This window comes from Narcine bancroftii, chromosome 3 (genome assembly GCF_036971445.1).
Source record: "Narcine bancroftii isolate sNarBan1 chromosome 3, sNarBan1.hap1, whole genome shotgun sequence".
Taxonomy (NCBI): Eukaryota; Metazoa; Chordata; class Chondrichthyes; order Torpediniformes; family Narcinidae; genus Narcine; species Narcine bancroftii.
Genome location: NC_091471.1, coordinates 266,394,120 through 266,408,020, shown reverse-complemented (window position 1 = coordinate 266,408,020; position 13,901 = coordinate 266,394,120). Strand labels below are relative to the sequence as shown.

The 13,901-nt window shown below is 36.9% G+C and overlaps 1 protein-coding gene across 14 annotated transcripts in view; it reads left to right on the top strand.

Moving 5' to 3' along the window:
• Positions 1–13,901, top strand: part of LOC138758711 (semaphorin-4E) — a 55,358-nt gene that overhangs the window by 17,393 nt on the left and 24,064 nt on the right. For all 14 annotated transcript variants that reach the window (XM_069928040.1, XM_069928046.1, XM_069928044.1 and 11 more), the window contains 3 exons: positions 3,790–3,852; positions 6,526–6,624; positions 12,996–13,095. In XM_069928040.1, the coding sequence (XP_069784141.1) occupies positions 3,790–3,852; positions 6,526–6,624; positions 12,996–13,095 (262 nt within the window). The remainder of the gene's footprint in view (positions 1–3,789; positions 3,853–6,525; positions 6,625–12,995; positions 13,096–13,901) is intronic.

Sequence of the window (13,901 nt, the reverse complement as noted above, 5' to 3'; positions counted from 1 at the left end):
TAGGAGCTAAATATATGTTACTGAAGTTTTCAGCTTGAGTCCCTCCTCAAATATGAGTTTTTAAAAAAACTGGCATCTGAATTAAAGGATGGGGAATAGGAGAAGAATGGGAGGGGGAGAAATACAGACCAACAGACAAAGGTTTTAATTGGATAAGAGAAAAGCTGAGAATTGATTTTTGCTCGGTGAAAAGGTAAATGGAAGAGGGAGAGACAGACAGACAGACAGAGCTAGAGGAAAAGATATTCAGTCACCTGTCTTTTTTCATTCACACCTTGAAGAAGGGCTCAGGCCTTAAACATCAGTAATATATCTTTACCTCCTATCGATTCTGCGAGACTGGCTGAGTTCCTCCTGACTTCTGTGTTTCATTCCAAAAAAGGTTGAATTAACTGCATTTCAAAAGCCTTTTTTTTTAACTGGCACCTTGTCCCAGGAATTGATGGCTTATTTACTAGTTAAGGGTCCAGTGGAAAAGTGAAAAAATGAGCACATCAGCGTCAAATCACATGAAATTACACCAGAGATTGATGGCCTCGACCCCTACTCACATCCCTGGCATTAGCTGACACTGCATGCTGATTAACCCAGTGAAAAATGGACACAAATGTTGAAGGTAGACTCTCCTATCCCCAGTGATGATGTGGTCAATGTGAAAGGAGGTAGTGTCCCAGTTAAAAGTGGCCTAGTGGGAACAGCAAAAAATGGCTTCTTTAATCAAGACACTGAAGGCCAATTAACTGGGATGCCAGTGAAAAAAAGGGCTTCTGAATGGCTGTAAAATGGAACTGGTACTGTATTCTTGACTGGTTCTGGTTTGGGAATTGATGGAATTGCGATAGATTAAAACAGAATGCTGCAGCACAGAAAATAGGCCTTTCAGCCCTTCTAATTTGTGCCGACTATTGTTCAGCTAGTCTCAATATCCTGCTCCCATTCCATCCATGCATCTATCCAATTTATTCTTAAAACAAGATTGAGTCTGCACCCACCGCATCAGATGGCAACTCATTCCATACTCCCACCACACTCTGAGTGAAGAAGTTCCCTCTAATATTCCCTCCCCCCCCCCAAACATTTCCCCTTTCACCCTAAAACCATGTCCTCTCATATTTATGTCTCCTAATCTCAGTGGAAAGAGCCTATTTGCATTTACTCTGTATATACCCCTCATAATCTTATAAACCTCTATCAAATCTCCCATTATTCTTCTTCGTTCCAAGGAATAAAGTCCTAACCTTTCCCTGTAACTCAACTCTTGAAGACCTGGCAACATCCTAGTAAATCTTCTCTGCATTCTTTCAATCTTACTGATATCCTTCCAGTAGCTAGGTGACAATATTCCATATTTGGCCTCACCAGTGTCTTGTATAACTTCAACATAACATCCCAACTCCCATGGTCAATACTTTGATTTATACAGGCCAAGATGCCAAAAGCTTTCTTTACAACCCTGTCCACCTGTGACGCCACCTTCAGAGAACAGGTCTATATCCTCAGGTCTCTTTGTTCCTCCACACTCCTCAGTGCCCTATCATTTACAGTGTATGCCCTTCCTTGATTTATTCTCCCAAAATGCATTACCTTACACTTGCCTGCATTATACTCCATCATCCATTTTCTGGCCCATTCTCCCAGTTGGTCAGATCCCTCTGCAAGCTTTGAAATTCTTCCTCACTGTCCACTACGCCTCCTATCTTTGTGTTATCAGCAAACTTGCTGATCCAATTTATCACGTTAACATCCAGATCATTGATATAGGCAACAAACAACAATGGTCCCAACACAGACCCCTGAGGCACACCACCAGTCTGAGAAGTAACTATCCACTACCACTCTTTGTTTTCTCCCACATAGCCAATTTCAAATCCAATTTATCAACCCCTCCCCCCCTCCCATGAATACCTAGTGCCTTACCCTTCTGAACTAACCTCCCATGTGGGACCTTTTTGAAGGCTTTACTAAAGTCCATGGAGACAACACCCACAGCCTTTCCTTCATCTACCTTCTTGGTAACTTCCTCAAAAAACTCTACAAGATTTGTTAAACACGACCTACCATGCACAAAGCCATGCTGGTTGTCCTTAATCAGCCCATAGCTGTCCAGAAACCTATATATCCTATCTCTCAGAACTGCTTCCAATAATTTACCTGCTACTCATGTCAGGCTCAGTGGCCTATAGTAATCTGGTTTACTTTTAGAGCCTTTATAAAACAACATGAACTACCCTGCAATCCTCCAACCTCTCTCCCATGGCTAAGGACATTTTGAATATGTCCATCAGGGCCCCTAAAATTTCAACACTTGTCTCCCTCAAGATCCAAGGAAATATCATATCCGGCCCAGGGGATTTGTCTACCTTTATTCCTCCTCCTTAATCTCCATATGTTTCACAACACTTCTATTTGTTTCCCTTCCATCCATATACACTATGCAAGATACTAATGCAAAAAAGCTGTTTAAGATCTTCCCCATTTTCTGAGACCACTCTGATCCTCTAGGGACCAATTTTGTCCCTTGATATCCTCTTACAATTAATATACTTGCAGAAATCCTTCGGATTTACCTTCACATTATCTGCCAAATCACCCTCATGCCTTCTTTTTGCTTTCCTGATTTCCTTCTTTAGTGTTCTCTTACATTTTCTATACAATGCAAGTGCCTCATTTGCTCCTTGTTGCCTTTACTGGTTACACACCTGTCTCTTCTTAATAATATCACCAATATCCCTTGAAAACCAAGGCTCCCTATGCCTGTTAAATTTGTCTTTATTGGTGGATCCATCAATCACATTAACAAATCGTTTAGCAGGACTCTTTCCATCTTTCATTCTCTGGCAAATATAACAAATGCAACTCTTGCTACATATTATAAAAAATGTTGTGAAACCAATTAGCAAGAGCAGAGGCTTCCAGAAAACCATATAATTTCCCTTTAAGTTCCACTGGCATTGAAGTCTGATTCAAGTACTGTACTATATAAACTATTCTTGTATTTGAAGTTCCGAATAATTAAAAAAAAAACCCTAAAATATTTCATTGAACTCAGAAATGTAATCTTTTCTTAAAGAAGTACATCTCTTTGGATGGAAGACTAGAAACTGACATTTTAGTAATATAGCTTAAAAATAGTTTTAACACAAAATTAGGACGTGTAAGTCCAGTTCAGCACCTGGAATTAAACTTAAAATATCTAAAAGTCAATCCCAAAAAATATACTGAACCATGTTTTTTTTACTGATGCACACAGGTCATTTTCTTGATACCAGAAAGCTTCTGCATGCACGCCTGCCCAAGAAAATAACAGAAACTGAAAAACCTTGTTGAATCAAATCTTGCTACTAGTTTGTAGATGGGGTCTATTATGGCAAATGGAATCTTGAATTGAAGTCTGTTTTGTGATGAGATGTTCACAAAATGTTTACATATTGCAAGTAATTTCATAATAATGGTTTAAAGATTAAGCAATTGTTGGCCGTTTTAAGTGGTTGCTATTTGTGATCATCTCTTGACATGCCAAAAGCTTGATGACATGTTCCCATAATAGAGCATTCCTTCATGTGTATTTGTTTGTTCTCTTGAGTTCCTTCTATAAATGATATTTATTGGTACAATCTAGAGCTAGGTTCATGATATTACTTGGACTACTGAATATCTCCTGTCCCTCTTTTTATTAATTTTAGATTTCTAGGAATTTGTTTCTGTTCTATTTAAAGTCTTCCAAGCTTGCTTGAATTATTGCACATCCTTAGAATTGTACAGTTGCATATCTCCTTTCATCTTTTCCAGGAAAAGTGGACCGTCTCTGAACAGAAACAGAAAGAATGCATGTACAAAGGAAAGTCACAAGAGGTATGTTGCAGAATTAGATTCATTGTAGACTTTTGTAGCATGATCATAATTGTTGATAATGAGAGGGTGGATGAGAAGTAGCAATCTACACATGCACACACACACACCCACGTGCCCACACACAAAAGTTTCAATAAACTTTATTTGCCATCTGTTCTGTCCTTTTGACAGAAAGAAAGGATATGAGCTTTTAACATGAATATATGTAATTGCATAATTGGACCTGAAACTGACAACTACTGTATTTGATGGCATATAATACCCACTTTTTCCCCCCAAAAATGGCTCAAAAATATCCCACAGGTCTTGTAAGCAAAGTTGAAATTGGAATGATAATGGTGAGTATCGTCGAAAGTGATAATCGTCGCTGCATGTCTCACTAGCATCACTGCTATTTATTGTTGAGGACTGGTGGTGGGCCGTCAAGGGGGAGCGGGGCAGTAGGATTAGTGTGGGGGCTGGTGGAGAGAGTGGGGCATTGAGACCAGTGCAGGGTCCAACAGCGGGCCGCCAGGAGAAAGCAGGGCAGCTGGACCAGCAGGGGGATTGCCAGTGGAAGTTTGTTTTTATAAAATGTTTTCTGCTATAGCTAAGTAGCTTTTGTTTTCTCTTGTAAATTACAACAGTATTATTATTAAAAAGATTTTTGGTTGTCCTAGTTGCATGTTTTGTCCAAGTTTTTTTCTGTGGTACTGTAGCTACATATTTCAGTAATATTAAATGCTTACCTGTAAATACACAAAAACATTCTTAATCTTTTTTTCTTTGGCTTGGCTTCGCGGACGAAGATTTATGGAGGGGGGTAAAAAGTCCACGTCAGCTGCAGGCTCGTTTGTGGCTGACAAGTCCGATGCAGGACAGGCAGACACGGTTGCAGCGGCTGCAGGGGAAAATTGGTTGGTTGGGGTTGGGTGTTGGGTTTTTCCTCCTTTGCCTTTTGTCAGTGAGGTGGGCTCTGCGGTCTTCTTCAAAGGAGGTTGCTGCCCGCCAAACTGTGAGGCGCCAAGATGCACGGTTTGAGGCGATATCAGCCCACTGGCGGTGGTCAATGTGGCAGGCACCAAGAGATTTCTTTAGGCAGTCCTTGTACCTTTTCTTTGGTGCACCTCTGTCACGGTGGCCAGTGGAGAGCTCGCCATATAACACGATCTTGGGAAGGCGATGGTCCTCCATTCTGGAGACGTGACCCACCCAGCGCAGCTGGATCTTCAGCAGCGTGGACTCGATGCTTTCGACCTCTGCCATCTCGAGTACTTCAACGTTAGGGATGAAAGCGCTCCAATGGATGTTGAGGATGGAGCGGAACAACGCTGGTGGAAGCGTTCTAGGAGCCGTAGGTGATGCCGGTAGAGGACCCATGATTCGGAGCCGAACAGGAGTGTGGATATGACAACGGCTCTGTATACGCTTATCTTTGTGAGGTTTTTCAGTTGGTTGTTTTTCCAGACTCTTTTGTGTAGTCTTCCAAAGGCGCTATTTGCCTTGGCGAGTCTGTTGTCTATCTCATTGTCGATCCTTGCATCTGATGAAATGGTGCAGCCGAGATAGGTAAACTGGTTGACCGTTTTGAGTTTTGTGTGCCCAATGGAGATGTGGGGGGGCTGGTAGTCATGGTGGGGAGCTGGCTGATGGAGGACCTCAGTTTTCTTCAGGCTGACTTCCAGGCCAAACATTTTGGCAGTTTCCGCAAAGCAGGACGTCAAGCGCTGAAGAGCTGGCTCTGAATGGGCAACTAAAGCGGCATCGTCTGCAAAGAGTAGTTCACGGACAAATTTCTCTTGTGTCTTGGTGTGAGCTTGCAGGCGCCTCAGATTGAAGAGACTGCCATCCGTGCGGTACCGGATGTAAACAGCGTCTTCATTGTTGAGGTCTTTCATGGCTTGGTTCAGCATCATGCTGAAGAAGATTGAAAAGAGGGTTGGTGCGAGAACACAGCCTTGCTTCACGCCATTGTTAATATTCCCTGCTTAATTGGGGGGAGGCAGGGTATTATATGCCCATGGGTCTTTTATGCCATCAAATACGGTAACCAACACACTTTCTTCCAACCATTTCTCTTCTTTCTTGTACTACCTGAAAAAATTACCCATTTCCTTCAAATTTAATCCTTTTTATTATATATATTATAAGTTAGTAAAAATGTGAAATTTACTATATATATTTTCAAAGAATTTGGTTAGAGTTTCTCCAGCAAATATAAATCGTATCTTCTGAGTGAGGAACTATTTGCATGTCCATCTTGGTATTTATCTGCTTCATGTCACAATATAATGTCAAAACCATAGATTTGATCATTGAAATATAAGAGTGGCAATGGGCTTTTCAGCTTTCGCATACTGTTTTACTGAATGATGCCATGTCAGTTACAGGGAAGGTAATGTTGCAGAGCCAAGGTTTTATCCTGTAGATACTTTTGCTCTTTTTATTATAGAAAGTTAAAAATATATTTGGTATAAATTAGCATAATTGTGCAGCTTGGATCCAATGATTATATGTGGGATATATAAAAAAAATTAGAACCCAAGTGAATCATGTGGATGCTCCAAAAGCAGTACTCTTACCCTTTTTAATCTCTCCTATACGATTTAAAGGTAGAAAAGCATGTGAAAATGATCTGTAAGACTTTGATTAGGAAATCTATTGTCTTCAGTGTGATTTATATGGTCATTACAGATTGATTGTCGCAACTATATACGCAATCTCCATTGGTTAAGTGAAAATAGAATGTACGTCTGTGGAACAAATGCATTTCAACCAACATGTGATATCTTGGTGAGTACTCTTACAGAGACATTTAATACTTTTACAAAAGCAAGTCCATTAAATGATTTGGGGTCAACTGGGTGCAAAAATGCAAGCTTGATGTTGGGTCCAAACCAAAGGCCCTGTTCTGTACTACATCTACATATACTACTTCTAATGAATGTTGTTTGCTGATTTATCCCTTGAAACTAAGATGGAGAAGTCAAGAAAGAGAATTCAGAGATGGATGCTGTGAAAATGAAAGGAAGGGGAAATTGGCTGCAAGTTGCTGATATATTTGAGTTTTGTTTGAGAGCAGAAAGCAGTGTAACACTGTCATCTGTATGTTGTGTATCTCTGTGTGCATTAGAGAGCTGCTAACTCAAAAATGCTTAGACCTGCATTCAGACCCAAGTTTTAGAACTCTGGAATTTGCATGGTTTCCCCTTGGTGCTTCAGTCTGCCCCACATTCAGAGACATGCAGTTTGGTCAATTAATTGGTCACAAATTTTCTGCAGGTCCATGGATGAGCAGTAGAAGCTGGGGAGTTGATGGGAATTATAGGTCTGTACTGACAATAACCACACCAGCAGTGCAAGTATAAGACAGCTTTATGTCACTAAGAGGTACATACTAAGAACCTGGAAGGCTAGACTGTAGCTCTGGACTGATTTATATACAAGGTCATCGGGGTGACCCCTGGTGGCCTAGTGGTGTAATTACATATCACCACAAGGTCAAAGAAAATTAGTGAGGAGTGGAATACCCTGAATGCTAAATAGACTCGATGGACCAAAATGGTGTTACAATAAGGAAATAGGAAATATGTTATCAGAAGGGTAGGTGAGGATAAAAGTCGGGTAATTTCAGATCATTCCTTGTTGTATTTTACTTATGAAAGTTCTGAAAAAAATCGTGCAGTTTATCATTGGAGATTCAATATGATGTTGTTAAAAAAGCCAGAATTTATTGCATTTTTTAAAAAACAAATCAATTTTTTCTTGGAAGAGAATGTTAATTCTGTTCAGAGTAAATTTATATTGTGGGATGCTATGAAAGCTTACTTGAGAGGTCAAATAATTAGTTATACCTCTAAGGTTAAAAAGAATTATTTGACCGAGAGCCTTGAATTAGAGAAGCGGATTGATGAATTAGAAAAGGAATTACAGAGAGATGTGACAGAAAATCAGAAAATAGAGTTGTCTAGATTGAAACTGAAATACAATACGTTGTAATCTTAATAGATCTAAACAATGGTATTATGAATGGGGTGAGAAAGCACATAAAGTACTTGCATGGCAGTTAAAGAAAGAACAGGTATCAAGGGTTATTAATGCAGTCAGACAAAATTCAACTCTTACTTATAAGCCTCGTGAGATTAATGATGAGTTTTACTCATTTTATAAGAAACTATATACTTCTGAGGAAAAACAAGAGAGCGGATCGATTGATTCCTTTTTATCGGTGTTCAAATTACCGGTACTAGGAGAAGAAGACATATTGGAGCTGGAGGCACCTTTTACTGATTTAGAAATTAAATCGGCTATGATGGAAATGCTGAATGGAAAGTCACCTGGTGATGACGGGTTTTTGGTTGAATTTTATAAGGTATTTTATGATGATTTATCTACAGTGTTTGGAGATGTGATACGACAGATAATGAATATTATGATTTACCTGAATCATGCTCTAGTGCCTTAATTACTGTAATTCCTAAGAAGGATAGAGATCTGTTAAAGGTGTCTTCATATAGACCAATTTCTTTGTTAAAGACTATAAAATAATAGCTAAAGTATTAGCGAATCGATTGGCTAAATTTTTACCTAAGTTGATACATGTTGATCAAACAGGTTTAATAAAGAATAGGTATGCTTCAGATAATATTCTTTGAGTGATGAGTTTGATTAATAAATATCAACAGTGCCCTGACCATCTGATGGTGATATCTCTCGATGCAGAAAAGGCCTTTGATAGAGTTGAGTGGAACTTTTTATTTAAAGTTTTAGAGAAATTTAAGTTTGGTCCTTTTTTTAGTTTGTTGGATTAAAGCTTTATACGATAAACCAATAGCCAGGGTATTGACAAATGGTCAGATCTCAGAACCTTTTAAATTAACCCGTTCAACTCGACAAGGTTGTCCTTTGTCTCCAGCTTTGTTTGCGTTAGTAATTGAACCTTTAACACAACTGATATGACAAAATACACAGCTACAGGGTATGAGAGTTTTAGATGAGGAGTATAAAATTAATTTATTTGCTGACGATGTATTGGTGTATTTAACAAAACCAGTTCAGTCACTTTTTCACTTGAAGGAGTGTTTAACACAATATAGATTTTTTATCTGGATATAAAGTTAATTGGGGAAAAAAGTGAAATTTTACCAATAGGTGAAGGAGTTTATTCAGTTTATAAGAATATTATTAATTTGAAGTGGACTGAATGAATTAAATATTTGGGTGTAAATGTGGATGTTGATTATTAATCTTTATATAAATTAAATTATATTCCATTAATGAAAAAGATCAAAGCTGATTTGATTAAGTGGAAGGATCTTCTTATAAATTTAATTGGAAGAATAAATACAATTAAAATGAATATCTTTCCACGTATACAATATTTGTTTCAGTCAATTCTGTGTTTACTTAATAAGAATTTTTTTTGAGATTTAAATAAAATGGTTAGGAAATTTTTATGGAAGGGTAAATTTCCGAGAGTAGCTTTGAATAAATTAACTTGGAAATATGCATTAGGAGGATTACATTTACCTCATTTTCAAAATTATTATGAGGCAGCTCAATTTAAATTTATTAGTTCTTTAATGGATTTGGAACGGCCCCCTAGTTGGGCGAAAATTGAAATTTTATAATTGAATATTTTTGAATTTGAAATATATCAATTTTTGTTTGGGTGGAACTTAAATTTATTACAACAATATAATGTGCCCATACTAAAGCATTTAATGAAGTTATGGATGAGGAAAAATAGAACAATAGGTTCTAAGGGTAAATATCTGTCATGATCATGTTATATAATAATCAACTTATTCCTTTTTCAATGCATAATCAATGTTTAATACATTGGAAATCTAAAGGTATAAAAAATTTGGGGGATTGTTTTAAAGAAGGTAAATTTTTATCCTTTAATCAAATGAGGGAAGATTTTGGTATTAATGAGAATTCTTTATTTATTTATTATCAACTTTGATCTTTAGTAAAACAAATATTTGGTAGAGATGATTTTACCGAAATTGACTAAATTTGAATCTTTTCTTGTGATTGTACCAAAGAAGGGATATATTTCATTGATGTATCAAATATTACAGGAGAGAATGGGGGAAAAAAAGGGATGGGATAGATCTAAGATTAAATGGGAAAAGGATATTAATTTTATTTTTTCTGAGGATGACTGGTTAGATATCTGTCATGATCATGTTACTAGATCGATAAATGTTTGTTATGCAATGGTTAATTACAATTTTTTACATTAATTGTATTTAACACCTGAAAAGTTTTTAAAAAATGGTTTTAGTGAATCAGATTCTTGTTTTAGATGTGGTAATTTGGTTGTAAATTTTTTTCATGCTGTTTGGTTATGTGTACATATACAATCTTTTTGGAAAGCAATTCAATTGTTTTTGGAACATTTGTATAAGATCAAAATACTTTTAGACCCAGCAATATTTTTGTTGGGTAAGTTGAAGCCTTTGAAAGATTTGGGATTAGATAAATTTCAGATTGCTTTTATATATTTAGCTTTATCTGTAGCAAAAAAATGTATAGCAAGTACATGGAAAAATGCTAATGTGATTGATATTAATAGATGGCATAATGAGATGAAAACTTATTTGGTAATGGAAAAAATCACATATGTTTTACATGATAATTATTCTTTTTTAATAAGTGGTTTTTATATTCAGAATATTTACATTTAAATTTACTTTGATTAGATTTTAACCATATAACCACTTACAGCACAGAACAGGCCAGTTCGGCCCTACTAGTCCATGCCGTAACAAATTCCCACCCTCCTAGTCCCACTGACCAGCACCCGGTCCATACCCCTCCAGTCCTCTCCTCTCCATGTAATTATCCAGTCTTTCCTTAAATGTAACCAATGATCCCGCCTCAACCACGTCTGCCGGAAGCTCATTCCACATCCCTACCACCCTTTGCATAAAGAAATTTCCCCTCATGTTCCCCTTATAATTTTCCCCCTTCAATCTTAAACCATGCCCTCTAGTTTGAATCTCCCCCACTCTTAATTGAAAAAGCCTATCCACATTTACTCTGTCTGTCCCTTTTAAAATCTTAAACACCTCTATCAAGTCCCCGCTCAATCTTCTACGCTCCAGAGAAAAAAGCCCTATTCTGCACAACCTTTCCCTGTAACTCAAACCTTTTAGTAAATATATTTTAGTTTATATTTTAGTTTTTTTTTCTTTTTGGCTCTTCTAAACAGAGGGGGAGTGGGGGTTCTTTTATTTCTTTTTTATGTAAAAAAATTTATTGTTCACAATATGTACTTTTTTTACTGTATGTAATAATCTTGTTGAACGAATAAATAAAGTTGTAAAAAAAAAGGGTAGGTGAGGGAGGGAGTTTGGGTAGGACTGTTCTATGGAATAAAATTTAATGTTGCAGGAACTCAACAAGTGAAACAAAAATATAAATTTTCTACACACACACACACACACACACACACACACACACACACACACACACACACACACACACACACACACACACACACACACACACACATAATTGCAACTTGGAATTGGAATTGATACCCCTTACATTGTTAAAGAAAAACTGCTGATTTAGGTATAGTTGCTGGAACATAGTGAGTGAATGGTTTCAACATGTAACCTAACATTTCATGACTCTAAGTTGCATTTTATTGATCCCTGGAAACATTTGCCTGTGTTTCATCATGGTGAGGTAATTAATGCTTTAAACATTATTTTCTCATAAAGATTCTCAGTATAATTTATCTTCTTATAATTGTGATTTTTAAAAACTTTTTTCAATTACACTGGACATCAAAAATGTTTCTTCCTGAACACTTTTGGTTGTGTTTTATGGATGTTGGACTGCTGTTTACGAAAATCACCGTAAAAATTTCCTATCACGTACGAATTTTTAGATATAACCTATTTTGTGATTTGCTGTCATATTTTAAATCTCATGGTATATTGTCCACAAAACAAGCTATTTTGGTCAGTCCAAGCATGCGTGGGCAAGCACTCAGAGCAGGGGCTATGCAAATATTGCCTCAGGCTTGGGCATGCTTAGTTAGTATAGATGTAGACAGGCTATAAAAGCAGCTCACACACACACACATATATATATATATATATATATACACACACACACACAACACACACACTATGCACTACATTGATTTAGAGAGAACGCATGTTGTAGCACATGTTCTTCAGGCAATAGCAAAGTGAGTGTATTTAACAATAGCATTTATTGTCTTCAGGAAGATTCAGTATAGCAGAAATGTTGTCAATGCCGCAACAGCTGCAATATATTGTGTTTCATTTGTGGCAAGTATATGCATTATGCTAAAATGAATAAAAGTTGATATTTCCTCAACTTCCTAAATGATACAGCAAATCTGAAATTATCTTTGTGTTCAGCTTGAAGTTATGTATTATAATCCCTATTTTTTCACAAAGCAAACCTTTTGAAAAAAATTGTTGTCCAGTGTTTATTTTTTCAACATTTATTTTCCAAAATACCACTAAACACTGCCAACTTTTTTCTTTCCCCCTCCCGTCAGGTCTTGTAATGTCACTGACTTGTGCAAAAAATAGTTCATGGGTAGTATCAGTTCTTAACAGCCTTGACCACGACTATTCTTCATATAAATGAAGGCCATTGACAAGATTTACCTGTTGTCATGTCGCCCAGCTATTATCATGTCAGAGAGATATTGTTCCGCAAGTGGAATCTTAGATGCCCTAATCTTGTTCACCCAAGGTTCAACTGCCTCTTCCACCATGATTAAAATAGTGATCAGAACGGTTAATTTTATTTATTCTTCTTCAATGCACCTTCGTGACTCCTTTTCAATACAAAACTTAATGAAGCCAACTGTCTGGACTGAGTAAAGCTCTGTTCCAAAAAGAATTTGGTAAACATGCTAATCTAGCATACTTGGTTAGGGATGGGATAGAAATTTTCTTTTTGGCGACCAAATACAATGTATAGAGAGCATCTTTGAGAGGAAACTGCAAGTTGCAATTGTTCTATGTAAATTGGCAGATCTCTGGGTTGTCCTATGCAGGTAACTACAAAGTTTCTAAAAAAAAGTATCGATTCATTCAGGAAATTATCTCATCAGAATTATATGGACTTAAGCAGAACTATGAAAATTCATTGTTTGGCAGGTTATTAACAATGGGAAAATCCAGCTGGCAAAGAATCCTGAAGAAAGTAAAGGACAGTGCCCATTTGACCCGACTCAGAAGTCTGCATCTTTAATGGTCGGTATGTTGTGTCCTTTAAATACACTTTGGGGAAAAAAAAACAACTTTATTTAAATATGATGCATTGAAAGTGGGAAATAGAGTTTAAAAAAATTCTTATATATGACAATGACCATCACTTCAGGTTTGATATGTAACATCTTGTATTGTAATTAATGTTATGTCGACAAGCATTCAGTAAGCTGCCTAAACAACAGTTGAGATCCTGAACTGTTCATTTCTGGGAGATCAAAAGAAAAGAATAGATGAGAGCTTTTGGACTGGTGTCATGAGATACTTGCATTTACCTGATCTGGCAAACAGGAATTTAGTTTAGTTTAACATTATAACCTAATATCTCTGACAATGCAACAGTTCCTCAATACTGCACTTATATCTAGTTTATAAGTGGTAGACACTCAAGTCATAATCTACCAATAACTCATCATTTAATAAAGTCCAACTTTTGTGTGCTAGAAAATGAACTGTAAAATATTTGTCTTCCAATAGAAATACAAATTCTCGAAATCTGAAACAAAAAAAGATATTAAGTTGTATAAATATTCTCTACTCGAAATTCCAGTAGAAATGTTAATTTAATATCTGTTACCTGGCAATTATATTTCCAGAATATTCTGTGCTTTTAAAAAATTGAAGTGTAAGCCAAAAGATGAAACAGTAGATGAATAGACGAGGGAGGTGTGGAGGCTTATGGGCCAGGTGCGGGTCAATGGGACTAGGTGAGAGAAGATGTTCGCCATAGACTAGAAGGCCAAACTGGCCTGTTTCTGTGCTGTAACTGTTATATAGTTAAAATATATATATGGG